Source organism: Centruroides sculpturatus, unplaced genomic scaffold (genome assembly GCF_000671375.1).
Source record: "Centruroides sculpturatus isolate CEXI.00-Female unplaced genomic scaffold, Cexi_2.0 scaffold385, whole genome shotgun sequence".
Lineage (NCBI taxonomy): Eukaryota > Metazoa > Arthropoda > Arachnida > Scorpiones > Buthidae > Centruroides > Centruroides sculpturatus.
The window spans coordinates 59857-87332 of record NW_019384625.1 but is presented as its reverse complement, the minus strand read 5'-3'; the positions used below and the strand labels follow the sequence as shown (position 1 = coordinate 87332).

The 27476-nt window shown below is 30.4% G+C and overlaps 2 protein-coding genes across 2 annotated transcripts; one reads left to right on the top strand and one right to left on the bottom strand.

The window, feature by feature from the left end:
* Positions 1 to 444: 444 nt before the first annotated feature.
* LOC111625592 (junctophilin-1-like) lies at positions 445 to 13782 on the top strand. Its single transcript, XM_023368779.1, has 6 exons — positions 445 to 1012; positions 5859 to 6139; positions 8206 to 8708; positions 9668 to 9786; positions 10112 to 11310; positions 12346 to 13782. Exons 1-6 carry the CDS (start codon positions 604 to 606, stop codon positions 12430 to 12432), a joined length of 2598 nt encoding a protein of 865 aa, XP_023224547.1. The 5' UTR covers positions 445 to 603; the 3' UTR covers positions 12433 to 13782.
* Positions 13783 to 23040: 9258 nt separating this feature from the next.
* LOC111625615 (nucleoside diphosphate-linked moiety X motif 19-like) lies at positions 23041 to 27141 on the bottom strand. Its single transcript, XM_023368818.1, has 4 exons — positions 26922 to 27141; positions 25160 to 25894; positions 24872 to 25079; positions 23041 to 23859 (listed from the first exon to the last, which is right to left on the bottom strand). The coding sequence occupies exons 2-4, from the start codon at positions 25889 to 25891 to the stop codon at positions 23639 to 23641; spliced, it is 1161 nt and encodes a 386-aa protein (XP_023224586.1). The 5' UTR covers positions 25892 to 25894; positions 26922 to 27141; the 3' UTR covers positions 23041 to 23638.
* Positions 27142 to 27476: the final 335 nt, after the last annotated feature.

Here is a 27476-nt window from a genome sequence, read left to right as displayed (position 1 = left end):
TTGTTCTTCGTATTGTTTTAAAGTATAATTTTATTTTAAATTATAATAATTAATTAATTAAAAAAAATATTTAATTATATTTCTAGCATACAGATGGCGTCGAAAACACTTTATAATAGCATCCCAACAAAATAAATTAACAAAATTAAATATATATAAAAATTTATTAATTAAATCGTAAAAATTTTAGTTTTTAAAAACTACTATTGATAAATTGCGCGTAAATAAAAATTTTTTAATTATATGCAACATTAATCATAAGCAAATATATTTCAAATATTATAATTCAAATAGGATTTTTATGATAAATACATAAATTGAATATTTTTAATTAAAATTTTATTAATTAAATTTTAGGTCTGGCACGAATTTGCGATAAATTAAATAGCAGTATACGAGGACAAAAATTGATAATATTAAAGACGGTTGATAAAGTGTATGTAGTAAGTCACGGATGAGGAAAGAGTACGCATGCTCGACTGTGACTGGGTTCCCGACTAAGCATGCAACTCATCCAATCTATCCTGTAGTAATTGCTTGGTACAATGAACGCATCACTTCGACTGTCTGCAGTGTGACGACCACATCTCAAGCCGCTGGGCTATGCTTCGTCCAGAACTCAAGACATCAGCCACCACCGGCGGACGGTTTGATTTCGACGACGGCGGAACATACTGCGGTGGCTGGGAAGATGGTAAAGCACACGGACACGGAGTATGCACTGGTCCGAAAGGTCAAGGAGAATACAGTGGTTCTTGGCATTATGGATTCGAGGTATCTGGCGTATACACATGGCCGAGCGGTAGCACTTACGAAGGACAATGGCAAAACGGAAAGAGACACGGTCTGGGTATGGAGAGCCGCGGAAGATGGATTTATCGCGGAGAGTGGACACAGGGTTTTAAGGGTCGTTATGGGGTCAGACAGAGCATATCTTCCGGAGCTAAGTACGAAGGAACGTGGGCTAATGGCTTACAAGACGGATACGGATCGGAATCTTATGCCGATAATGGTACGTAACTTATTTTTTACTTATTTATTTATTTTTGGAATTACAAAATCGCACTCAATACGCTTCTGTTATTTTTTAATTTACGATTGCTTTTTGTCTACGAAAACATAAAAAATATGAAAACGAAAAAATCTTCAAAATTTTATATAAATTTACCAGAAGTATAAAAAAAATATTAATATTGGTGACGTTTTTGTAATTCAAGAATTATTATGTTCAGATATAATCAGAAACATAGCTATCCTTCATAGTATGTTTACATAAAAAAATCATCCTCACGTATACTAGAAAAATAAAGATCGTGGTTTGTGTTGACTTAATTCATTGATCGCTACGTGAAAGCAGTTCTCTTCCATCAATGGTATCGTTAGGACTATCTAAGGTTTCAGAGCATCCGGTGTTCGAATTGACCTCTTTATCTATTTTCTCAATTAAATACAAGCGTCGAGCTCCTGTAAATGCATTTTCTCGGCAAATTGTTATAGATATACAAAGAAGCAAAGCATCAAATTTTCACCTCTCGTACTATTATAATCTCTGTATTATATCAGTAGTATTTAATTGAAACAAACCATTCATATTTAAATGCCGTATAAATATGTAACCATAACGTTTATTTATATTTATTTTTTTTTGTTGCTATAAAAAAACTAAAACTCCTGACAAATTTACCTTATCTCAGAGACCATCCCAAATCCTGTGCCTTGTTCTATTTACGTCTTGGAAGTAGATAGTTCTTTTCTCCAACAACTAAGTATATTTTTATAGTCATCGTTTTAAGTAACAGCCGAAGTATTTAATTTGATTTTTAAAATCGTAATCTATTAATTTATGTGATTTTAAACTTTGCGTGACCTATTTACACAAGATCGTATTACGAAAGACGTTTATTTAAAAATAATATTGCTCGTACAAACTTCGTACTTGAGATTATTTTCTTTGATGGATAATTGTCCGTTCTGCTATAGAAAAATCATGAGCTCTAAACTAACCATACTGATTTATATTTCTATAACCCCTCACAGTTGGTACATTCTGTACAGTCTCGTAATATTGCTTAAAAAAGTAATTATTATATATATGATGCTAATAATTAAATCTTTCCAAATGATATCGTTATTGAGAAAAACTTTTAACTCTTTGAGATAAGCTATATAACTTCGTAGCATTTTTAAAGTATAACCCACACCCTTGGCTTTCAAATGACCCGACTTACTAAACTTAGAACGATACGTTCCAATTTTAAATTCCTACATTTAGCTGAAAAGTGCTGCAATCAAAGACGCAGATATTATGTTTTCCTTCTTAAATACTGTATTTTTCGTATATTTTTATGTGGCTATCGATCTGTTTGTATGAAAGGTTTGCATGGTTTTGTATCGGACTAGACCATTTTATAATATTTCTATTGATTTTGTTCTTCGTATTGTTTATTCAGTAACTAAATTCCCAACATTGAATTTGTATGTATATATATAAGAAATAAATTAATCTTGAGACCCAATCTCTCATCTTTATCGTACGATTTCTATGTGTAAATTCATATAAAAGTTTTTAATCTTAAAGATAAATATCTATAAGAATATTCATCGGTTTAAAAGAAATATGAATGCATTATTTATGTTATAATGCTTTATTGTTATTGATTATTCAAGTCCAGAGGATTAAACAAATTATAAACTTTAAATTACAGGATTTACCTGACAGGCTGCATTGTAAATAAATTTTTTGTTAAACAAAGGCTTTGTGTTAACATATGCAGGAAAAAAAAACATTTATATTCATAAAACGAAATTTTTTTTAAAAATTTATTTAATTTTCTCTCATAATTAATGAAAGGGCGTTAATGAAGGGCTGTTAAATTTTCAATGCAAATCTTGTTTAAAATAAATTAAAGACTCAATTCTAAGTTTTTGTTCCTGGATATTGCGATATCAGGCGTAAATAACAATTATTTTCTATGACGTATTACATCATTAGCGGTAAAACGACATGTTGTTAATCCACATAACGAGAAAATATAAACGATTTTGTTACGAAAGACTCGATGTTTTTGCCTAGTTTTGTGAACTGAAATAACTTTATTATTCTTATTTTAATATATGTTTTAATAAATATTTAAAAAATAAATAAGCTGAATGAACAACAATGCATTAATGCGTCATACCGTGATTTGTCCGGATTCGAATACAATTCAGACTATTTGATTTTGCATGGGTAATTTAATCCATGAAGAATCAAAGGGTATAAATTGTAATTCAGGTCGAGACCTCGTTCCTCATTCTTCACTCACATCGGCGGACCAGACTGCGAATCAGGCCTGCTCCTAACGAAAATAAATTGGGGCCAGCCATATTAAAACTGTGGATCGTTTTTAAAACTTTTTACATCATTTATTATATTAAAAGTTAATAACAAACTATATATATACAATAGAAAAATCAAAACAATTTGACAATAATCAAATATTTTTTAAAAAATAGTTTAAAGTATGATACTGATAATTAGATTATTAATAAATGGAATGAATGAGAAAGAAAAGGATTTTTAAAAATTCGAGTAATCCAGCAAAATAATACACCACGTTAATTGGTGTCGGTTGTCGTCGTTATTGTGATGATTTTATTTTATTTTTTCGTGCAATTACAAAAAATATCACTTATAAACGATAAAAATTCCTAATGCGTGTGTATTATTTCAAGCGAAATTATTGCAAACATTAGAGACAATTTCTGCGAATATTGAAAGAAAAATAAAAAAATAGTGAAATACATTTTATCACCACTTAAAAAATTTCTAGGGATTGAATAAGTCTTCTAGGAAGTGATCTTTTTATAAATCACATTCCTTGCTAGATATCTAATTACGCTGTCGTCTAATCCACAATAAATCACTAATAGACGCTTTTTAAGCTCTTGGATTGTTAAGTAATTAATATTGTTAGATTTTATAATGGTTGTAAGGATCAAGTAATCCTTCATTCTCGTTCTTAACATTTTATATTTAACACAATGTTGTATATTTATGTTACAAGTAAATTTTTCTAAAATACCGACTTTCTTACATATTTTTAAACCTAAATTCCTAATATATTTCGAACATACATTCTTAATTCAGCATACTTAAGTGTGCTGAGCGTTAGGAATAATTTCCGACTGAAGTATAGATCGATAAACAGCGTTAAGCTCCGTTTTTATTTCGTTTTCTTTTTAGTGTTATCATTAGAAAATTTAGTGTCTATTGTTAGAATTTCGTCGAGACTATACAATCCGGTTGTAATATAAACATTTTATTTATTTTTAATATCGATAAGACGTAGAAATTATCAAATTCATTACCGATCGAGATATATTCATTTTTATAATAGTGATCGGTTGATCGTAATGATTGTATTTGGATGAGTTTACGGATTAGTATTTATTTTCACCTGATGCTGCATAATGCGACCTTGGCACTATTCTCATAGAAACCACAATGGATATAAACGTACTTTACTCTGAAACGACGTCATGTTCAATATGCATGAACACTGGAAATGATCCAATCCGAGGAGAATTTTTGAATCAATGAAACACGTGTTTTTTTTATTTTTATTTTATTATTGTTCTACAACTTAATACACGTGAATGGCGAATCATATCTCGAATTGCATGATTTGATTCTTTCAACTGTGTAAATAAATAAATGACGTTTTAAGAAAATATACTTATGATGTCATTTTGTAAAAATAGATGGACTAACTCATCATCCTTTTAAGAAAAATTCTCTCAAATTCCATTAAGATTGGATATAATATTATTATTATCAAAAATAGTTAGAAGAAAGTGTTTTTGCTTCTATTAAATTTTAAAGATAATCCTGTTACGTTGTAAAATTTTAAACGAATTCTATTCGAAGTTAACAATTTTTATGTGTAAAATATCGTGCTTTTTGCTTAGATCATAAGAAAAAGTTGTTAGATTTTTGAGTGGTAAATTTTTATATATTAATATTTGGACGTAGAAAATCATTTTCAAGGTTGAGTTGTACTTTTATGTATGTCAGCCAACCTTTCGTGTTTGGCGGTAAAATCAGCCGATCTCGGTTTATATGCCGGAAGAGATGAGCTTGATTGACAGTTTTAGTAACAATACACCAGATGGTGATGACGATTGTGTTATTTTTAGGGATATCAAGAGTATACATCTTCAAAAGGAAAATTTTATTTTATTTTTTCTTAACAAATTTATTTAAAAAATCTTACTTTTTAACAGAAATTTAATCGAATATACGATATCTGCCCCTTAGACTGTAAATATTGTTGTGATAATGTAAAGTGGATTTAATTGTTTTAAACAAAAACAGTTTAAAATTAAATATATCATTTTAAAATAATGTGTAGGAGGTATGTTTATGCAGCATTTCTTTTTAATTTTATAATGCATTCGTACAATTTAATAGATTTTATGCTTATCATTATTCAAAATTGTTTATATTAAATTAGATATTCGCAGCATACATAATTTTTTATTTTGCTAAGGAATTGTGTTTGTTGAATAAAGATTTGTAAACAGTTAGCACGATACTAAAGAGGAAAGAGGTAAAAACTTAATAATTAACACTTATGAAGAAATCAAATATTTGTTGTCTTCATTATAAAGTTAATTTTAATGGAAATAAAACGTATTTTTCAGCTTTGTAATCTGCTCAATATTTAATTTAGTTTTAAACGAGATTGTAATTAAAAGTTATTTAGAATTAAAATGCTTAACGGGGATTATAGAATTTCGTCGAAAGTCAATAACAAGACAACTTAGTAAGTTGGTTAGAGTGATTTGTTTTTCTTTTTTATTTCTATTTGTTTCAGGGACATACCAAGGACAATGGATGAGAGGCATGAGGCACGGATACGGAGTGAGAACCAGTGCGAATTTCGGTCTGGCGTCGCATCATCGACAGAAGGCGACGACGGGTACATCTTTGTCATCACTTCCGACCGAACCCGTTGTGGACGTCACAAGCGACAGAGACAGAAAAATGGACGATTTTCGAGGAGGTTTCGTTTTAAAATCTCGTAGCGACGAACCTCCGGCGAGAAGACGTTCCTTGGTCGAAAAATCGACCAATTTTAAAAAATCGATACTACAGGTGAATTAGTAAAGTAAACATTTTAAAAAATGTGTTAAATTGCATATTTGAGCTATTTAAAAAAAATATATTTTTTTTAAACTACCCAAAAAAAACAGTTTTTATAATAGATGTTTTTTAAAGATTTAATGAGCGTAATTTTCAACGATGATAATCGAATTAGGGACTTTCCTGAGTGAAGTATTGAAACTTGTTAACAATAACTTTCTGAGCATCGCTTCGTTCTCAGTCACTGGATATAAAAAGAATTGGATCTAACCCAAGCATACTAGGAATTCATAGTTGCCAATAGTTCCTAGTCCATAAGTTCTGTGTCGTCGCTGACACAGCGTTCGCCCGGAATATTTCGAAACAATAACTTTTGTTTATATAGTACTTGTAAACCTAAAAAATTTTTATAATGGAGATCGGTTTCTTTCTTCTAAATCTGGATTGCTGAAATCGACCAAACGCTCGTCTAATCGCCGCATAACATTTAATCGAAAACGTTTATTATTTAGATTGTTAAATAAAAAATTAACTAGATTTTTGAAGCGCAAAAAACAGTTTTGTTTGGCTAGATGAAAGTAGGAAATTGCGTTTATGTCCACTCTTGAAAACGAATGCATCATAAATTGTCGTCAAATGATGATAAATGTGTCGTAAAAGAAACTCTGTAGGAAAATTAAATTTACTCTTACCCTACTTAATCTGATGAATAAGTCAATTAGAAAGATTTACAGAAAGACTTATGTTTGGTAGTTAAATTATTAAAACCAATTTTCCAACTTTAAAATCGAGCATCTTCATTTATATTCATTAAATTGGCACTTACATAATTTATATAAATCTGTCTAGATAAACAAAACTTCGGATTAGAATTGCTTTTTTAATGTAAATTTGTTATGCATCTGTTTTAATTCGTTTTCGTATCATTATATGCATATAGTTATATTATTCCTAGTCAGTTTAGCATTAATTAAATTACAGATTTATTTCCTTTAGGATAGAATGTACATCATTAGCGGCATAAATGAACAATTATAATTCGGAACAGTATTATGTTTTGATGGTAGCTTCCTGATGCATATTCATTAGTATCTGCTGTTTCCTATATCGAATGTTGTTGACAGAATCTTTATTCTGTTCTGGATCACGTCTCAACGAACTGTAACAAAAGATCACGTCTGGTCTTTTTCAGTTTTTCTTTTTTCCAGTGGTTTTTTTATATATATATAGGCCTATATATTGGTGTCTCATCCAGAAGAGAACATGTTATTGTTATGGAGAAATAGTTTTGGCTTTTCTGGAATAAAGCCAAGACAGAATTACCAACAGTGCACGTGCACTGTCCATTTTTCGTTTTTCAAAGTTCTCCATTTTGAATTTTTGTCTACTTGGATGTTTGCAAATATTTTGATAATTAAAAATTGGTAAATAATTTATTTCACCTAAAATTTGATTATAATTAGAATCTGTTCCTAACAAAGTTAATAAATCTTATTTGTAAAAATTCTTCCATGTAAATTATCTTGAAAATTCTATTAATTTAGGCTATCTAAATATTTTTTTGTTTTATAAATAAAAGTATTGATTCTATTCTAGTTAGCAGCACTCTTTTAAAAAAAGTGCGTATTTTTCAGTTAACCGTGTTGGAATTTTTTATCCTCTGTTCTTTTCTATTGAATTCTTTTTATTTAACTATTATGATTTTGAATTTAATGAATTAACAAAAACTAAAAGGATGTTGCTTTACTTATCATTTGAAAGTCTGCTCTGATTAAAAAATTATAAACTACTTATTTAAATGAAAAAAGGTCAACTTCTAAATTCTTATAAAATTAAAGTGACATTTCAAGAGCATTTCGATATTTTTAAGTATAAGTGCATCTTGATATAATTACATTACCTATAATTTAATTAAAATTAAAAGTAGCAGTAATGTAGCCTTGACTACAGTAATCAGATTTGACACTTTGTATTTAAAATTTAATCATCTAGTTTTCTTTACTCGGTAGGTTATTTAGTCTAAGGGAACCATCTACCTACTGTAAATATTATTTTCTGATAATTTAATTTTGTTGTAGGGTCTCCGACTAAAGAAACAACGAAGTACCGGCGACATCGATCGACGTGGAGTGAGTTCTGTTAGAAGTTCTGGTTCGAATTTGAGTTCGGCCAGTTCGGAATCTAGTCAGTCTGGCCTAACACAAACATCCGTCCATACAGACAGCAATGCTAGTTTTGTCAGTCAAGATGATATAATAGATTCCAACGTTATCGAAACTTACATGGGAGAATGGAAGAATGACAAGAGATGCGGTTTTGGTATAGCCGAAAGATCCGACGGTTTAAAATACGAAGGGGAATGGTACAACAATAAAAAATATGGTTACGGTGTTACCACGTTGAAAGACGGAACGAGAGAGGAAGGAAAGTACAAAAACAACGTACTGGTGACGTCGGGAAAGAAAAAGCATCTGTTCCTTCTCAGGTCTGCGAAATTTAAGGAAAGAGTAGAAGCAGCCGTTAATGCTTCTATCAGAGCTTCGCAGATTGCATTACAGAAAGCCGATATAGCCATATCTAGGTAATATTAGAAATATAGTGTTATTTACATATATAACTCGGATATGTTTCCGCCTTCTTGATAGCAAAATATTTACAAAACACGAATTGTTTCTTCTCTTTTAGTAAACGGAAGTTTAGATTCGTATCGTTATGTAAGTTTAATGTTTCTTTAAAAACTAAATAGGTCTACATGAGAAAAGGAAAGTTCACACAAAAGAAAAATAAAGAATTTAAAAAACTCGGGGTCATTGATCGCAAATTTTGGCCAACATTTTACGTCTTCTATATTGTAAGAAAATATTTTTAGCGTGTTTCAGATTTATTAAACGCCGATTTCTAAGTAATTTTAACTTAAATTTTTTTAAAAATAAATTATGAATTTTTGTAAGTATTCATATTTTTATATTTATTTATTTAATAGATTAAAGTGAATTTCGAATTTATCTGCTAATTTCTTTTTATTATTTTATGGGTTATTTGTAACCCATAAAATAACCCATTAATTATTTATGTATAAGCTGCTTATTTGAACTTCAGTTTTAACCTTATGAAATAATGTAAAACAGTGTTAAAGTTTATAATTTTTATTCAGAAATAAATATTTATAGCTCTTGAATAGCATAAAACGTGTGTGGAGATGTTAAAAAATCGATTCTGTTTTAAAAATTAATAATAAGATTATGGTATTTGAGGAACTAACTTAGGCTTGGCACAATTCCAGTGAAGATAAAAGATTTATTTTAATATATAATAAGCATTTACTGTGCAATTTTACTTATTAGCATTATTTTGTATAGAATAATCATTGTAATTTTATGGCATTCCAGTCGTTCTAAAGCATTTTAGCTTCTAGGAATGTTATCTCTGTTCGTAATAATAATGTAGATTTCATAAAATTCTAAATTAAATTGTGTTATTATTTTTAAGATAAATTTCAATTTGTTTTAACTGTTGTTGTATATTATTTTAAAAAATTAGGACAGCAACTGCTAGAGGTAAAGCAGAGCAAGCGGATGTTAGTGCACTCCACGCTCGAGAAGATATGGATATTGCCAGACTTGTAGCTAAACAATTTGCACCTGAATTTCATCAACCAGGTATAATCGTTTTTGATTGAATCATATAATATCGGAAGTAATTTTATATTAAAAAAAAGTATTTAAATAATTTAAATTATTTTATAAACTACTGAAAATCATGTGCATTACTATTGCTGTTTACATATACCGGTAAAAATTGTGAAATTCTTATGTATATTTTAGTTACTTTTATAATTTAACAATAAATCATTCAAAATTTGTGGAAATGTTTAGAGCCATTTATAAGTTAAAAATATATTTAAAGAATTATCTCGCGCTTATCACTTTCGTAAGTATTTAATGTATAATTTTAGATTGATTTTCTCATTTTTGTTAATTTTAGGTACTGATGCTCTGAAACGGAAACTGAATGAAAGTCGCGAGCCTTCGGAGGCTAGACATCACATTCCTGCTAGAGAACAAACTCCAATCCTTCAACACCAACATTATCCTCCGACGCCTCATCAATATTCTAATCAACACCTCTCTCAAGTACCTCATCAATATTCTAATCAACATCAGTCACAACTTCACTATCCCAATCAACATCATACTCAAGTACCTAACCAGTACTCAAATCAGCTTCAAACTCAAGTACCAAATCAAAACCAAGTACACAACCAATATCCCAATCAATCGACGCACCATTTCCAACGCAATAGACCTTCGTATTTACAAGCAACAAGGGAGAGCAGGTATGGAATAAGTAGTCTGGAAAAGCCAACAATTAATCATCCAGATATCCCTCAGAAAAATGTGAATGTGAACTATTTAGATCCTTTAAATTCGAATAAACAGGACCAAGCACGAATCGATCCTTCAGAAAGAATTCAGCCTCCAGGATCGGTGCGCAGAAATCCTAGTTACCGTGCTGCAGCTGGAGATCCCCATTATACTATCCAACAAGCCCTCAATGATCATTTCGATCATTATCAATACGATGCCAAGCAACAAGGTACTAGAAAACCCCGCGCCATTCCTTCTTCACCTATAAAACTCGCCACTAGTGCCATTCCCTCGCAAAGACAAGGTACCGGTTACGGTGCTGATTGTACTCCAGATTCTGGTGTATCCGAAAGTATGGACAATGAAGAATCCTCACCATTGCGTAGACGTATCAATGTGCCTCAACATATGTATACAGAAGCTCAATCCAGTCTGTTGAGTGTTGCACCTAGTGATATCAGCGATCGGGGTAGCACACCTAGCCTGATTAGTAATGCACAACAAGTTCATGAAGAGGATATACAACAGAATTTTACCCCACTTACCGGACCTCAAAGGACAGCATCCTTGTATATTAAGCCCCCTAGCAAAATAAAACCTCCGCCACAAGCAGTTCCCGCCAATAACGTTTCGGCGCTAAAACGAAAGAAAAGTCTTCCAAATATTGCAAAACCTACTGAGAAATTGAAAGTTATGCCTCGAGAAGAGGTATCTGTTCTTAGTTCGATAAGAAGAGAAGAAATGAGAAAAGAACAAGCAACTGCTGAAAGATTGCGTTCTAATCCGTTGTTATACCTTGTCAATCCTGACGTTAAGGTAAGTAATTTATGCAATAAAAAAAACTATATGTATATACGTCAATGTATATACATACAATGTTCAATAAGTCGTGATTTCGATTTCAGGTTAGCGTCTCTTAGGGTCGATTACCAATAATATAAATTGAATTTTTACTACCGCCATCTATTGTATAAAATATAAATCAAAAACTAACGTCGTCTATTAGTATAAACGTAAATAAAGAAATATAGGGCACTTAGGTCTATATTATTAAGAGTAATTCGCGTTAAAAATTCGGATAATTGTTTTCTTTATTAGAAACGTATTTTAACGAGTTTAAATCGTTTCGGATTCGGCAACGCGATCTGGGAAGCATGCCATGGCCAAATTAGTACATGAGAAACGCAATTTTAGTCTGCGAATAGCTACTGTAAATCGACTGTTCGCTCCTGGTGAGACGGACACGTCCCAATCGCCTTAGAAGGGTGGTTGACGATATTGCGAGGGGTAAATGTTTCAGGTGATAAGAAAGACATTTCAGAAAGAGACGGAGAGCATCTCGCTATCTTCGCTATAGTAGCTCACCACTTAATGCAATGTGTTCGAGATATTTACGATATCCTGCTTTAGTTTGGAATACTTCGATATTTAAAGAATACATCGCCAACTTTTATGAAACTATACAACTTGATTGATCACTCTTTTCGATCTGGTATCAGGTGTTATTGCTCCCTACTGCAAATATCGTAGTAAGTGGCGACATCTGTTGAGGAAAAAAAACATCAAGATGTACGGTACGCGGTAATCAATCAGTGACTCGCAGTGTCGGTAACATTAAAAATATATTATGATGTCAGTCTCACTTAACTGGAATTTTTCTTAGCAGTGTTATTGACCTTTAAAAAATGAATGTATGTGTTGTGTCCAAAAAAAAGAAAAAAACATTAAATTTCATTTTAGTACGAATTTAATATTAGGCCTATATATTTAGCGTAATTATATTATATATGAAATAAATGTATTTGGTTGTAATAATTAATATATATATGATCTTTTTTCTCTCTTTAATAGGATTGGTTCTCCAGACAGCAGCTGGTTATGCTGGTGTTATTTGTCAATATTAGTTTAGCTATTATGTTTTTCAAACTTCTAACTTAGCCATCCCAGATTTTGGAGCTGGATTCTTCAATAAAGATTAAAGAAAAGAGTCGGTTATATTCGAGAAGTTGATCACCCTGTAATGCCAATCATGTGCATCAATTTTTCCATTCTATGTATAAATCTAGGTGGTTAACATCAAACTCCTCGAATATTGTATATGAGGTTTTTTATAAATTGCTGGCTCTTGAAATTTTTGAGAGTGAAACATTTTTAAGTTACAGACTGTACAGTTTGTTGCCTTTTTTGTCTGTATATTTCTCCCCCCTCTGTTAAATTTGCATTTTAAAATTTGTGATGATCAGATTGGTGATGAAATAAAAAGATTTTCCTATTATAATATTGTTAGAAATTACAGCTATTCCTAAAAAATTTGCAGTTATATTCCCAAATACGTCCAATATGGGAGAAAACAAGAATATTTGTACTATGACTGTGATCACGTGGGACATATCTTATGATGTTATTGGGTAAGGGAAAGTGTCTTTTTGTTAACTGAGTACAAGCAGTGCCACTTTTTATTAGTTAATGAATGATATTACTGCCAAAATTTCAGCTGTAATTGTTGCTATTATAATGTATGATATAAATCAAATCATTTAAAATCAAAACTCTGTATTCCTGCTTGATATGTCGCTTGTCTTTGTGTTTTTCTAATTGCATGGAATGTTGCAGCAAGTGTGACAACCCTTCTGGAATTCAAAAAGCTTCTGTGTAGCAAATACAATTGTCAGAAATTTTGTCAACAGAAATATTATTTGAAAGCCATTATGAAATGCAATATATACATATATATACATCATCAGTAACAATATTGCACATTTCCATTATGTGTCATTTGTTTTTTCTTTTTAGCATATGTTATGATTCGTACCAGGAAAATTTGTGCAAAAGTATTTTTAAAAAGAAAATAATATATTATAAATATAAAATATATACTTGTGTATGTATACCTTTTAAAACTTTTCTAAATGCATCACTAAAATGTTACAAACTGTACACTGTACTTTAAATTATTTAAATTTGATCAAATTAGAAAAATGTGTAGTTTATTTGATTTATATAGTAGTTATATATTTTCTGTATCCTTCCATTCTGTATCAAAACTATTGCATGTCTAAAATTATGTCCGAATTTATTATGGATGGATGTGTCAGTGAGCATAAAAACTGCTAGAAATTTTTATATCTTTCAGTGAAACTGAACTATTTCTTCATATTTCCATAATTATCTAAAATCTTACTATAAATTTCTCCTTGTACAGTGATATTTATACACTGTTAATAATGTGCTACAGATCTCTATTAATAGAGTTTTGTGTGATGAGAATAAATTGCACATTTCAGTTTTTTTTTGTTTTGATTTTCATATTTCCTTAAAAGAAGTATAACAGTGATTTACCTGTATTTATATAAAGCAATGTTTAAAATATCTCAATCTAAAAATTTCATGAAATATAAAGAAGTCAATACACAATATAGGTTAATAATACACAAATACATTACAAAGATTATTCATTAAAAATTTTCGAATGATTATGCGATTATATATATAATATTATTTAAGATGAAGACGTTTGAAAACTTTTTATTTTTATAGCACTTTATACAGTAAAACTTTTAATATAATGTTATTAATAATTCTAATTACAATCAAAATTTCAGCAATTTTTGCTATGATTTAAATGTTTCAAAATTATTTTTGTTTAAAGCTGTAATTTCTCAAATGTTAGGGCAATGTGGTATTATGCAAGATATATTCTGCTATTATATCTCTATGTGATTAACAAAAGTATATTTTGGGATTCTTCCTACTTCAGGTCATCAGTAATGTCCTTAGTTCAGCACATTGTAAAATGCGTATTGCCAGATGCCAGACAGCAATCTATGTGTTATACATATACTGAGTCTACTGTGAACTGATTTGGCAATTATCCTAACAGTTTTCGATAAATTAGAGCATCTGGAGATGAGTTTTAGACAAACGTTTCATAAACATCAACGAATGTTAAAAATATATTTAAAGAAATAATTTAAAATATACTTTTCGATATAAATAACGATAAAAGTTTTTATGCTAATGATTTCCAACCATACTCATATTTTCATTTGAAAACTTTTTCTAATGTAACGTGTAACATCTTACAGATTAAACTCTCCCAATGAATTCTTCCTTATCAACGAATGACCTTTAATGTCATTTAGACGAAAATGTAGGTTTGTTAAAATAATGAAACAAAACTGAGAAATATATATGGAAACAGCATTCACAATATTTTTATTTAGTACAAACCTTTTCATAAATAATTTCTAAAATTTTAAGTTTTTGAAATTTTTAGTCGTCAAAATAATAATAAAATCCTAAAGTTACTATCGCGAACATTTCACAAATTGACGTAAGTTGTACACGTCTCTAATGTTAGATGCTAATACAGCCAAACACTATTAATACAAAATTGAAGAGACTTAAAAGTTGACACTTCGTTTTAAGCAAACTTTACGAAAAGAAAAAAATCAACGGTCAAATGGCAAAAGATAACTTTTTCACTACGTTTTATCTTGCTCTGATATGTTTAAAAAAGGCTCACTAGCGTTCGAGCGTAACACCTGCACTGCTATGTTGGTCGTGAGTTCGCGCCTCGCCAACGGATTCAGGGATTCTTTTAGCATTTGTAACACCTAAACAGGAACCAGTTTCCGTAAAAAGTCCTCTCTGGAGTCATCCCCTCGGCAAATAGCCCACCTGTCATGTTGCCCTATACAAACTAAATAGATAATGTTTAAAAAATAAATTCATTTGTTGCTCCAAACATGCTCTTTATTGAGATACAGGAGTTTGAAGAAAGCAGTCGCTGTAATGACTAGAAATGTGCATCCAATGCACATTTCTGCAGTAACTTAAAGAATCAATGCTCGTTTTTCACCATCAGTTAAGAGTCGATAGAACGACAATTAAAGTTGCTGAATATAATAGGCCGACCTAGCAGCCAAATTGAATCTGGGAGCTGGATACGCGTGAAACTACATATTTAAAAATAACTTGCTTTCATTTTAAAATTACGAACTAGTTTATATTGTAATTCAGTTTTTTCGTTATTTCCTTTATTAAAGTAATTAAAAATGAGAACTGTTTCGTAATACTTTCGGTTTTCAGTGCGAATGCCAATTGTCTTAGTAATCGTTCAACGTTGTTACAGCAAAGCGCGGATTATAAGTGAAAGCAGGACCGAACTGGTCATTTGGTAAATGCCAGAGAGTCCGGTTAACACGAAGCTGCAGTTATATAAAAAATGGATAATTTTAGAAACCTATTAGAAATGTATTTTATATAAAATTTTAAGCATATTGTGCTTAAAATTTTTATATAACGAGGAACGTAATAGTTGCCAGAGAAAGCGGATTAATCGGCCGCTTTTACAAATTCGAAGCAATTCGGAAAGCGGAGAAAGGACCAAAAAAGAGGAGAGAACCACTTTGGAGTGTCTTTTTCGACACTGTCCACGTGGTTAAAAAATAGCTACAAAATCGAAAGTGCCGCATAATCCGATGCAAACGTACGCGAAAAGAAATGTTTGCAGACTTAAATCAACTGCATTTACACACTGAATGTTGAATTCTGCTGCGCGACGAGAGAGAAACTCACAATTTCTTTGGCAGGAGTATCTGGGTAACTCGAAATTTTTTAATTCGAAGACGAAACTTTTTGACGGACGATTTCGAATTAACAATGTTGCACTGTATTTAAATTAACCTACTGTAATTACTTAGTTTTATTTTTTCTTTTAATCCAATGAGGGGTTTTTAGAGGGCCAGTTTTTTATACGATGCCAGGGCCGAATTTTGTTTAGTCCGCCGTGAGAGAGTGAGGTTTATTCATTTTACGTAAACTGCCACGTGATAATTTGTAAACAAGGTGGCTGTTAGCACTTATAAATCTTATAAGTATAACGTTCGTAAAAATTGAAGTCAGTATTAAAAAAATACAGTATGTTAATATAAAGGAAAGTAAGGTAATGACGCTCACTCAAATATCTCGAAATAGAATGGAATTAGAAACGTCTGATTGGTATTGCCACCTACAAAAAAATTATTTTATTTCTCCAGTAAACAAATTGCTACTTTTAGAATCAACGTTTTCGTATTTCGTTTTAGTGTTATTTTTACTTTGTTTTTAAAATAAAATTTTATATTATTTCAATTAAAGGTACCGTAAACCTTTTCAGAATATACTTAGCCCGCCGGCGTATACAGTATAAGATGTCATACCATCTCGTGTTAAACCATGTCGTGTTAAATCGACTGAAATTTATCGCCAATTGACGGAACTGTATGGCGAGTTGTCCATGGATGTCCGCACGTGATGTAGGGAGTTTGCATCTGGTCGTACTGAAATTCACGACGAAGAAAGAAGCGGGACAGTCAATTTCCAACGAGACATTCGCGAAGGTTGAGCAAACCATGCGTGGAGATCGGCAGATCACTCTGGATGATCTCTGCATTTGGTTCCTGGGAGTTTCTCGAAGCACCATTCATAGGATTTTAATGGGAAAGTTGCAATATCGGAAAGTATGCGCAAGATAGGTTTCGGGAATGGCGGCTAGCTGTTATGACATGGGCATACAAAAACTGCCACAGCACCTACAAAAATACATCAACAGAAAAAGTGTTTATGAAGAAAAATAGATAAATGTTCGAGTTTTAAAGTGATAAAAACATTATTGAAAATAAATAAAAATAATTTTTTTAGAAACACAAAGAAACTTTGTATTTCTAAAAAAGTAGCAGACCTTACTTTTGGGATTACCCACGTACAGTACGTTTCATGAATTTTTCTAGCTGCTGCATTCTGCTAGCTGTGAACAGACAGACGGACGGCCGAACGGTCAAGGTGGTAGCCTACCGCTCTGGGGACCCGGGATCGATCCGGGTGGGTCAAGGAATCCCCATAATTTTTCGGGAAGTGGTCTGTTCTGAAATGTCTGGCCCGTCCCTCACCACCCGGTCTCCCCATTGTGGTCCTGGCCGAACCCACAATGGGCCTGCCATAAAGGCCCTCTTAGTGCCCACAGGGAGGAAAGAGTATTAAAAAACTAGCTGTGAACACTGCATTTTGTTTATCACTTTCATCTAATTATTTAGGTGGACGTTCTTGCCTTGTTTATCACCATCCGTCTAGAGACACGGATGTGGCAGCTTGCGTAATAGTGTATTTTTTTTTTGTTGCTCACATATCCACTGCAGAACCTTTTCTTATAATTGTTTGCTGATCTTGCGCACTTCTCCTGCTGGCGTCTTTCCTTCAGTCTTAGAGCCTGTACACACTAGGCGTTTTTCAACGCGCGCTTAACGCCGAGCTAACGCGCGTTGGCTCGGCGTTCGACGAGCGTTAGTTCGGCGTTAGCACTGGCTCAGTTTGGAAATGGACGTGAAAGTAATTGATTGTGTGTGCTCCTCCATCGTCGCTATAAAAGACGATGGCAGACACAAAGAGAATTTTGGGTGCACCCAATCGCGCGTTTTAATTAAGAAAAATCTATAAACGCGCGTTTAACGCGCGCTTGGCCAAAAGCGCGCGTTTGAGTGTGTACGGCTACATAGAACTCTTGGTTCTTTAAAACGCGCGTTTAAAAGCGCGCGTTTAACGCGCGTTGAAAAACGCCTAGTGTGTACACAGCCTTATTCTTGATAGTCTTAAGCGTGTCATGCTTACTCCTTCACTTGAGAATTCGCTTCGGAAGAACTTTGACTGTCTGCGCTGCTGCTTCTCCAAAGTATTATATTGCGTACGCGACTGCGTTCAATTTGAAGGCAGCGCTATAAGACTTCTTGGTTGCCATTCCGATCAATGCCTATTCATTGATCTGTGTAAAATGAAGACAACGTTATCTCTAGAAAACTATTCAAGAGTTAATCTTTGTGCGATTATAACTGTGTTTATCAAAATGTACAATTACACTTGTTTGTCATTCCTTCGGGTTTGAAGAAATTGAATTAAGTTATTAAAATGGTCTGATAATGAACATAATTTAAATGCTAAAGAGAATGGCAGTCTTATGATTAGTTTTTTATAATGTAATTACTAAGCTTATTTTGTATAAAAGTTTATTCTATTTGCCTTAGTATTTGGTTATCTGTAGAAAGAAGAAAAGAGATGAAAAGAGAAGAAAGGAATAAGGAAACGTAAAAGAAAGCAAAATGTGAAAAGAAGAAAGGAAGTTGAGATCTTATGCGGTGAAACTTTATTAGAAACTTAAACATAGAATGCAAAGTTAATAAAATGAGAACAAAAATATTGTATATTATCTACATAACTTAGTATATATATTTTGTTCTACTTTTATCACTGACAAGTTGCACCTGTACTCAGCAGCCAAACAATATAATGTGAAATTCTTTACATTAGTAAGCCATCATTAGTTCCGATGCTGTTATAGGTGTTTGTCATAAGTCATACAATTTTGAGTTTTACAGAAGTTAGCAAAAATTAGATTGAGCTTTTCGTGAAGTTCGTTCTTTGCACTTCCTGGGTTGGGACGTGGTTGAGGGTTTTGACTCTACCATATCATCGCTTGGATGAAGCCCCTCATATTCTGTTTCTTGTACATTGGACTAGAACGTACTCGTGACAATAAACCTAGAATTTCTGTCTGAAATGTTTTCTTATTGCTCTTTGGACTATCTAGTTATAGGAGTCTGTGCGCTCTTAAATACAGAAAATCCAGACAGAAACGGCTTGTTATTTATTTATGTCGGCTATGCCAAAACGGCTTGGCCTTGTATGGTCTATGCCAAAGCATGGCAGCAGTGGGAATATTTATTGTATTTTTCACGCAATCGTGCAATTCAGTACCAGAAGAACATATTTTTGACATAGCTATGTCAAAAGACATTTCTAAGGTTTATCGGGAAGAGTCATCCCGAGTCAGACCTTGTATCAACCCGACTGCCCGCTGGAAGTTGGCTGAGTCCAAGATGGATGTGAAAAAAGTCTTCTTGGTTCCCACAGACACAGGATAGAAAGAGTAAAAAAATTATTTAAATCTCTTAGATCCTGCCTCGTGGAAGAAGGTGCTGTTATTCCCTATCTAGAATCTCGTAAAGACATAACGTTTGTTACTTGTATAGATCAACATTACTGTACTTATGTCTGTCTACTGCTCAACAGCATGAGACCACAATTGTAAGACGATGCCATTTTTGTTCTGAATATCGTTATAATTTATTATTCAACTGAATATAGTTCTCTATCGTCGTTCAAAATAAAAAAATTAAAAACCAAAAGGACAATCCGCAGTATTAAGTCTCCCTTCCTTGATGAAACTTAAAATAATCTGTAGGCTTATCTATTAAATTGAAAATAACTGACAATAGAGAATCGCGTTCGTTTCATTAACAGATGTGCTCTAGCAGACGAACTCCCGCTTACGCCCCCTCTCGGCGAAAAAGTTTAATAAATTATATAATTTTTACAAAAGCATCAAATCTCCGGCAACAGTTTTACAATTTTAATAAAAATATTCCTGAAAAAAGCAACTATAAACACGCGAACCAAATGAGCATCGTGAGGAAAGAACAATAATTATTCCACAATAAAGATACTTGTTACGGAAAAGGCAACAAGTATCAAGTATCGCGTCTACCAATAGGGAAAAGAGTAATAGATAAAAATGTTAAAATCGAGAGTCCTACTGAATACTTTAAATAAACCTGATACTTTTATAATACTGAATACTTTAAATAAACCTGAATACTTTAAATAAACCTGATAAATAAACTTGCCTTTGGTGCAGTATAGCCATGAAAATCTAGCACCATTAAAAACTAAATCAATTAATAAAATAAGTTAATTTTCTTGTATATAATTCCTTTAAAAATATTCAATTAAAATGTCTTGTTTCCTATATATATAGACTATATACACATTATTTTATACATTCTTATACATATATTATACTCTTATACATTATTTAATTGATTCGATAAAAAAAATGAATAATAATGCCCAACATATTTTATTGATAAATGATTCTAAACGATTACAACTGTAGAAACGCGCATCATTGATCAATATGTATTTATTGATTGAAATTGTTAAATGAATTCAATCCGTTGTATTTTACATGATTTGTATCATCGTTTGATGATCGAATGTTTTGAAATAATACGAAATTCCTATTTAATTTTTCATCGTTCTTATATACGAAAATTTCCACAAAAGGATGTAAAAGTATTTTCAATTTTAAATTTTTTCATATTCTAAAAATTACTTTTAAACATTTAAAAAATAGATCATTAATATATTATTCAGATCACCTCTCAATGAATTTTTAAATTTCCAGCTGTATTTTTGCTATAGATCTTTTAAAAGTTAAGTAGAAATCTGTATTTATTGATAGTTATTTAGAACAAATGAACACATTATCTCAAATGTTCGAACTCTTCGCAAAAATTAGCTTCCAGGTCTGCTGTAGACATCATCGAGCATTTTCAAACAGAAGTACAAATATCCATCAATGTGCTAGGAGATCGTTGCAAATTTTTCTACTATTGAAGAAAAATGTACAACTTTGAAACACTCGGAGACCGAGACCTAACTCTAACTCTCTACTATACCATATTTCATCTTCTAGGTAACCTCACGAAGTAAGTTAAGTGGAATTAATTAAGGTAAACGCGAAGGTTACTTAATTTAATATTACAACTTTCTTCGAGCCATCTGTCAGCAAGCTCGAGGTCAACAGCGATTAGTTTGAACATTTGAAATTAAATTATTATAAAGAAGTTCGTTAATCAGTCACCCGATAGTCTGAAATTGCCGATAATGATCCAGCTTGCTAGTATTCCGAGAATCGGAGTTAGTTTGGACACCTAATACGCTAAAATCCCCTAGCCGTGATACAATACATGCCTGGAAAATAAATTTTATATGCGTACGTATTGTGAATGTTGATTTTGTATAATAATTTGTTCATTAGCGTTTATACAAGTTTTTCAATGTTAACACAGACTAATCTTAATTAACATCCACATTATCTTTAAACTGATTAAAGAGCATACGTAAACAAATCGGAAGCAACATGCGCCGATCAGCTACGTACGCTGGTACAACGTATGCTCGTCCTGAAAACATAACACAAATTTGTTGCAAACTTATGTTTGTACTTGTCGTATGTATATAAAATTTTCCTTATTTTACTGCTTATACTATTTAGACACATTTATAAAATAAAAAAGCTAAAGGAAAAATAGAATAATTAATTTAATTTCAATTTATATATTTTTTAGAAAATAATAAAATGGCAAAAATTTTATTGTCGTTTTATTACTTTATTCTAACTACCATTAATTTGAAGTTTTATTTTTTAAAATTATTACTAAATTAACAAAAAATAAAGAAATTAGAGAGATGGTTATCTAAAAGTACAATAATAAATTTTTGTTTAGGCCTGAAGGTTTAGTAATTTTTCAAAGATTTTTCCTGGATATACAAATGATATTCAAGCGTAAAATGTATGTAAAGTACTGTACTTAGGACGTGACCTTGACACGTTGATTGTAACCTTATTTACTGTTAAGATTTTTACAATGTAGCAGCACAGTTGCAATGTAGCAACTGTGCTGCTAGTCTTCCTTTATTTTAAGCAACTCAATTACAGGATTAATTTTGATTTAAAAAAAAAAAAACAGTAAAAATTATTATCTTTAGGTGCTTTTAAATGTGAGAAAGAAAAGGATTAATACAATCTTGAAATGTGTCTAGATAAAGACATTCATATTGTTGATCACAATAAAACTATGATGAAAATCTCTTACCGGTTTAACAACTATGAATTCAGGCAAAGCAATTTTATTTTTCTTTCTATAGATCATTACTTGTCAGTATTGTTTGTCCATGTCTCGATTTGTCTATATTATATAATGTGTTAAATTTTCTACATTCTTAAAAAAAATTTACGGAATATCTCAATATTAAAATATGCTTAAAATATAGACATATTATATGGTACAAATTAATATTTTATACGTTAAACATTATGTCTTCCATTCTTTACATTTCTGAAACAAAATATTAAAAGATAAAAGAAATATTTTGAATGATTATTCTCATTCTTTGGATTCATTCTTTTGCTGTTTCAATTTAAGTTTTATAATATTAAACAGACATATATGTTATTAAATATTATACTTTTAATTTTTATTTTTTGCTTAAATCTTTTATTTTACAATATAAGTAATTTATTTTCGTATCAATTTACTTTTAAAGCAAATAAATTAAATTATTTTAATATAATATTTTATTTGAATAATAAAACTGAGTATTATATTTCGATTAAAAAATATCGTAATTAACAATTAAACTTAAAATACTAATAATACAGTGGATTTGATTTCCTTTTTTAGGAGCGTTAATATTCTTCTTTAAAATATAAAAACTGGTTAATTTTCATTGTAATTGTTTATTTTATAAGCTATAGACCGATTCTTTATTTTTCTGTTCAATAAAATTTAGAATAAAATTAAAAATATATTTATATATCGACTATAGAAACTAACTAGTGTTTTTTTTTCTTTTTTTTAATAAGAAAATTTATTTTAATTTATAGTATTATTTATTTTTAACAATTAATTATAATTTGATATTTAAATATTCCAGCAAAATCAGACCCAATAAATGTAATGTATGCTAAAAGACATGTTTCCGGGAAAATTTTACTTAATATTTGATATCGCTCATTTGTAATTTTTTATAATTACATAAATTTAAATTGGATTTTGAAATATGCGGATGACATATAGCCTAATTACTGTATTTTACGGCATATAAATCGCAACTTTTATTCAAAAATAATTTTTGGTATTATATATGAAGTTAATATTCATAAATTTACCAAACGGCCTTCAATAAGCTAGAGATAACATCTACCTAGCTCAACTCTTGAATAGAAACTTGTTTTTGTTTAATTAATTAAAAGTATTATTATATTATTTATTATTGTTACTTTTTTAAAATTAGAATATAGTGCCAAAGGCACGGAAATAACTTCTTAAAAACACAAAATATTTATTTAGAGAAAATATTTATTTTATAGTATATAAGACGTACCGGTTCATCTTATATGCCATAAAATACGATACTGTATATTTAATAGTAGCATTAGCCTGAAACTGTTTGAAAATGTTGTTTAAAAATAATCAAATAGAAATAATTAAAGAAAAGATTGCACAATAGGTTGAGATGGTCGATAAGTTTTAGGCTGGAGATGACTACATTGAGGAATAATGTTACTGTAAGTTGTACAGGAAGGTCCACATATCTCCATTCTGTGCAACTGTTGACAACTTTGTCTTAGTTCTTCTACTGTTTTGGGGAGGTCTTTACCCGGAGCTTTACCTATGTAATCAGGTTTCTTTGGATACATGTCATCTCCTAAAAAGAAGCAAATCAGTATATTAGCTAACCAGATAAGCCCGTATTTGTGTAAAATTGGTTTACGTTTTAAACTAAAGTTTAAAATATCGAGTTCTGGCTACACCTAAACTATTGACCTAGTTTTGTAACAACCACTTCCTGAAATGAGCGACTTACCAGATTGGCCGTACTCCCTATTTTAAACTGATATTGATCTATTTTCAAATTATTTAATTATACGGTACATGCATTTTGTATATTAACTAATTTTTCATTCAGTTGCCTTTTGAGATATACTATAAAAAAATCATTATTCTCTAATTTAATTCTCTAATAAAACAAATAGCTGTCTATTACTTGTAATAAATTTGTAACATCTTACACAAAAATAAGAAATAAATAAAACTTGAGAAAACAATCTGATTTTTATTTAATATGATATATAGCCTATAATATACATTATTATATTAAGAAATTAATATAATAATGTTTAGGTCTAATCTATTTTTAATATATGATAAAATAGATATTATTATACATTGTACCTATTTTAATGGGGGTGAGAGTGAAAATTCCTGATAAAATTGTATTCGTTTAATGCAAAACTGAATTTAAATCAGAGCTAAAACTTTTTCCTTTGCGAATTTATAAAGTTATGTTAAACAAGGATAACAGGATTTTTACAGTCGAGACATAAGTAGATGTTACCTGACCTCGCTAACGTACTATTTGGGTCAGATTATTGCACAGAGATCATCCAGATGGAATTTGTTTTGCCCTAGAGTAATTGTCCCGGAACCGTCTGAACATATATGAATGACCTTGTATAAGCGAAGCTACGGAATAGTTCATGTAGACATGCGAATTAAAGCAATTTCCTAATAAAAATAGCAATTTAGACGTTTAGATATTTTTCATTTCCGTTTCATTTTCTTCTTAATTTCCTACAAAGACTTAATAACAATATTTATGTTTCTGTTAATAATATTTTTATTTTCTTTTATCATATTAAATATATAACGATCGTTACCTGGTAAAAGAGAAAGTGCACCATCTTTACATGAACACAAAACTGGAAGCCATCTTTCCACGCCTTTGACAGAACGATATCGAACAAATTTCTGTAGCATTTGGTAATTTTTAAAATGGATTAGCCGAGATAATTCATAAACTTGTGGAGGAGCGAGAAAAGCGGCGTTCACGCAATGTTCTTCCAGAAATTCTTCTGGCGTTCCCCACTAATAAAAAAAAAGCATTACATTAATATAGATGTATAATAACGATTTAAGTTTACTTATTTTCTTCAAATAAAACCAACCCTAAAAGTAATAACTTCATTTTGATCTAATACTACTGAAGGCTGTTTATCCATACAACATATATAAAACATAGTATCGTATCTTTTGTGCCCAACCGAAGTAGGGGTCAACCAATCCCACCATTCGTGAAGAGTCCAAATATCTGGACAGACGTTGGTTTCTAGACAAAAATCAACAAAACTTAATGGATCTTTCCGTATTTTATCTCTCCATCCTTTAATATCGATACCATCTAAAATTGAAGAGGAATCATCGTCGCTTCTAATAGAAGATCTCGTTAAAATAGAAATACCAGTCTCTTCAAATGTTTCTCTAATAGCGGATATTCGTAAAGCAACATCGGGAGGTAGATAATTTTCTGTGTTTTTTATATTAGAATATTTTAAAGTTGAGGATTTAATTATCATATCTGGTCTGGGACCAGTAACTTTGGAACAAAATTTCTCTATATCTTGCTTTGTAATTCCTTGTCGAGAAAAAACTTCCCACCACTTGGGAGAATAATCCTTGATCTCTGCCTTTCCTCCAGGAAATACAAATGCATTAGCCATAAAGGAGCTCAAATTGCTTCTTTTCACCATTAATAACCTATAATCGCATCTCGATTGTCCTGTCGTAGATTTACTGGACGATAAAGCGTTAGCTAAACTAACTCCCACCAATTCTTTCAAGGTTACCCTTGCTGCAATTATGAGCGTTGCAGCCTCCTTCCAAGGAGGAATTTTCTCCATTATCTGAAAAGGAAAATATAGTGCATTATAATAAAATTTTTTCTTTCTTGAATGAAATTTTGTTTACTTTTATATTGCAATAAAAAGTAAAATCGATAAATCTAAATAGTACATTTTTAAAAAGTTTTCACTTAAAATTTTTCTTTCTTTCCTGTTTATTATATTAATATTTTTCTTAACTTTTAAAAGTATTTTTAAATTAGGTAATGTAATTATCAACAGATATGGAATTAAAATACATTAAATAGAGATATTTCTATTTTCTTGTTTTGCTTGCATTTTGATTTAAAAAGAAAAAAAAACATTTAAAAAATTATCAAGCAATGTTACATGTAATGATAAATTAAGTTAAATTTAAAAGTGATTTATAACTTAATTATACATATTATTTTAAATTAAGTAAATATTACATATAAATATTATATTTTAAATTATAGATATAGTTTTTAAACTTATGTCCTTAAGACATAAATTGATATGTATAATATAAAAACGACATATATAATTAATGTATAAAAATTTTAAATATAAGCATCCAAAACAAGGAAATTTAATAAGGAATAAAATTAGTCTCGCTTACCAAATTTTACTTTTGTTTATGATAAACATAAACATAATACTATATAAAAAAATTTTTTTAAATAAATATTTTATATATAATTCTTATACTGTATATATGTTACATAACAATATTAAGAATTTTTTATATTATGTTTACGTTTATCATAAATAAAAGTAAAATTTCAAATGCCAGACTAATTTCATTCCTTATTAAATTTCCTTGTTTTGGATGCATATATTTTAGATTACAGGTGTTTTTTTTAAATATCGTACTGTATTTTAAACAAAAATTTACCTCTTAAAAGTTAAAAACTTAATAGCTTTATAATTAATTAAGAAATAGTTTAGGATTAATTGAATTCATAAAAACTGATCTATTTAAAATATTTATTAGTTATATTTATTTATTATCTCATTTAAAATAGTTTAATATACTGTATATAAATACTAGAATCATCACTATTCTTACCTGTATAAACTTCAGTTAATATTAAAGACCATGGTGACAATTTGTTCGTATATCTTCTGAATAAGGAACTGAAATAACGAGTCTTTCCTTTTCGACTTATCATCGGGTCACAGGTAGTAAGTCTGACGTCACGGTTGCGTATTAAACTGTCTATTGGTTGTTACTAGCTTTTATGATGTCAGAATACACTTTTGCTTCTCGGATGAATGAATATTTTTAAATAGACCTCCCTATATAAGAACTTATAAATTCACAGTATGCTAACTAAGAAATTTTTAACTCTACCATTATGTCATTAATAAAATTAATTTTTGTTTAATTTTCCAGAACACGATTTAAAAAATTTTATATTTAATGATATAATAGGCCTATATAATATTTTTTTACTTAGTTTTAGACATGTCATAGGAAAAGGACACGAGGAAAAAATTTTTAAATAATTTATTTATGCTTAATAAAATAAATCAAAACTATTATTTTTTTGTTTTTTTATCAAAATTTTCTGATTTCCATTATATTCCATGTAAAATACTTCACAATATCCGACATAGTTGA

Bases quoted from the DNA above. Each gene is read 5' to 3' on its own strand.
- LOC111625592 (XM_023368779.1), top strand. From the start codon at position 604: ATGCTTCGTCCAGAACTCAAGACATCAGCCACCACCGGCGGACGGTTT. The intron at 1,013-5,858 runs GTACGTAACTTA...TATTTGTTTCAG, and splicing joins GGAATCTTATGCCGATAATG to GGACATACCAAGGACAATGG. The intron at 9,787-10,111 runs GTATAATCGTTT...TGTTAATTTTAG, and splicing joins ACCTGAATTTCATCAACCAG to GTACTGATGCTCTGAAACGG.
- LOC111625615 (XM_023368818.1), bottom strand. From the start codon at position 25,891: ATGGAGAAAATTCCTCCTTGGAAGGAGGCTGCAACGCTCATAATTGCA. The intron at 25,080-25,159 runs GTTGGTTTTATT...TTTTTTTATTAG, and splicing joins ATGAAGTTATTACTTTTAGG to TGGGGAACGCCAGAAGAATT. The intron at 23,860-24,871 runs GTAACGATCGTT...GCTTCTTTTTAG, and splicing joins TGCACTTTCTCTTTTACCAG to GAGATGACATGTATCCAAAG.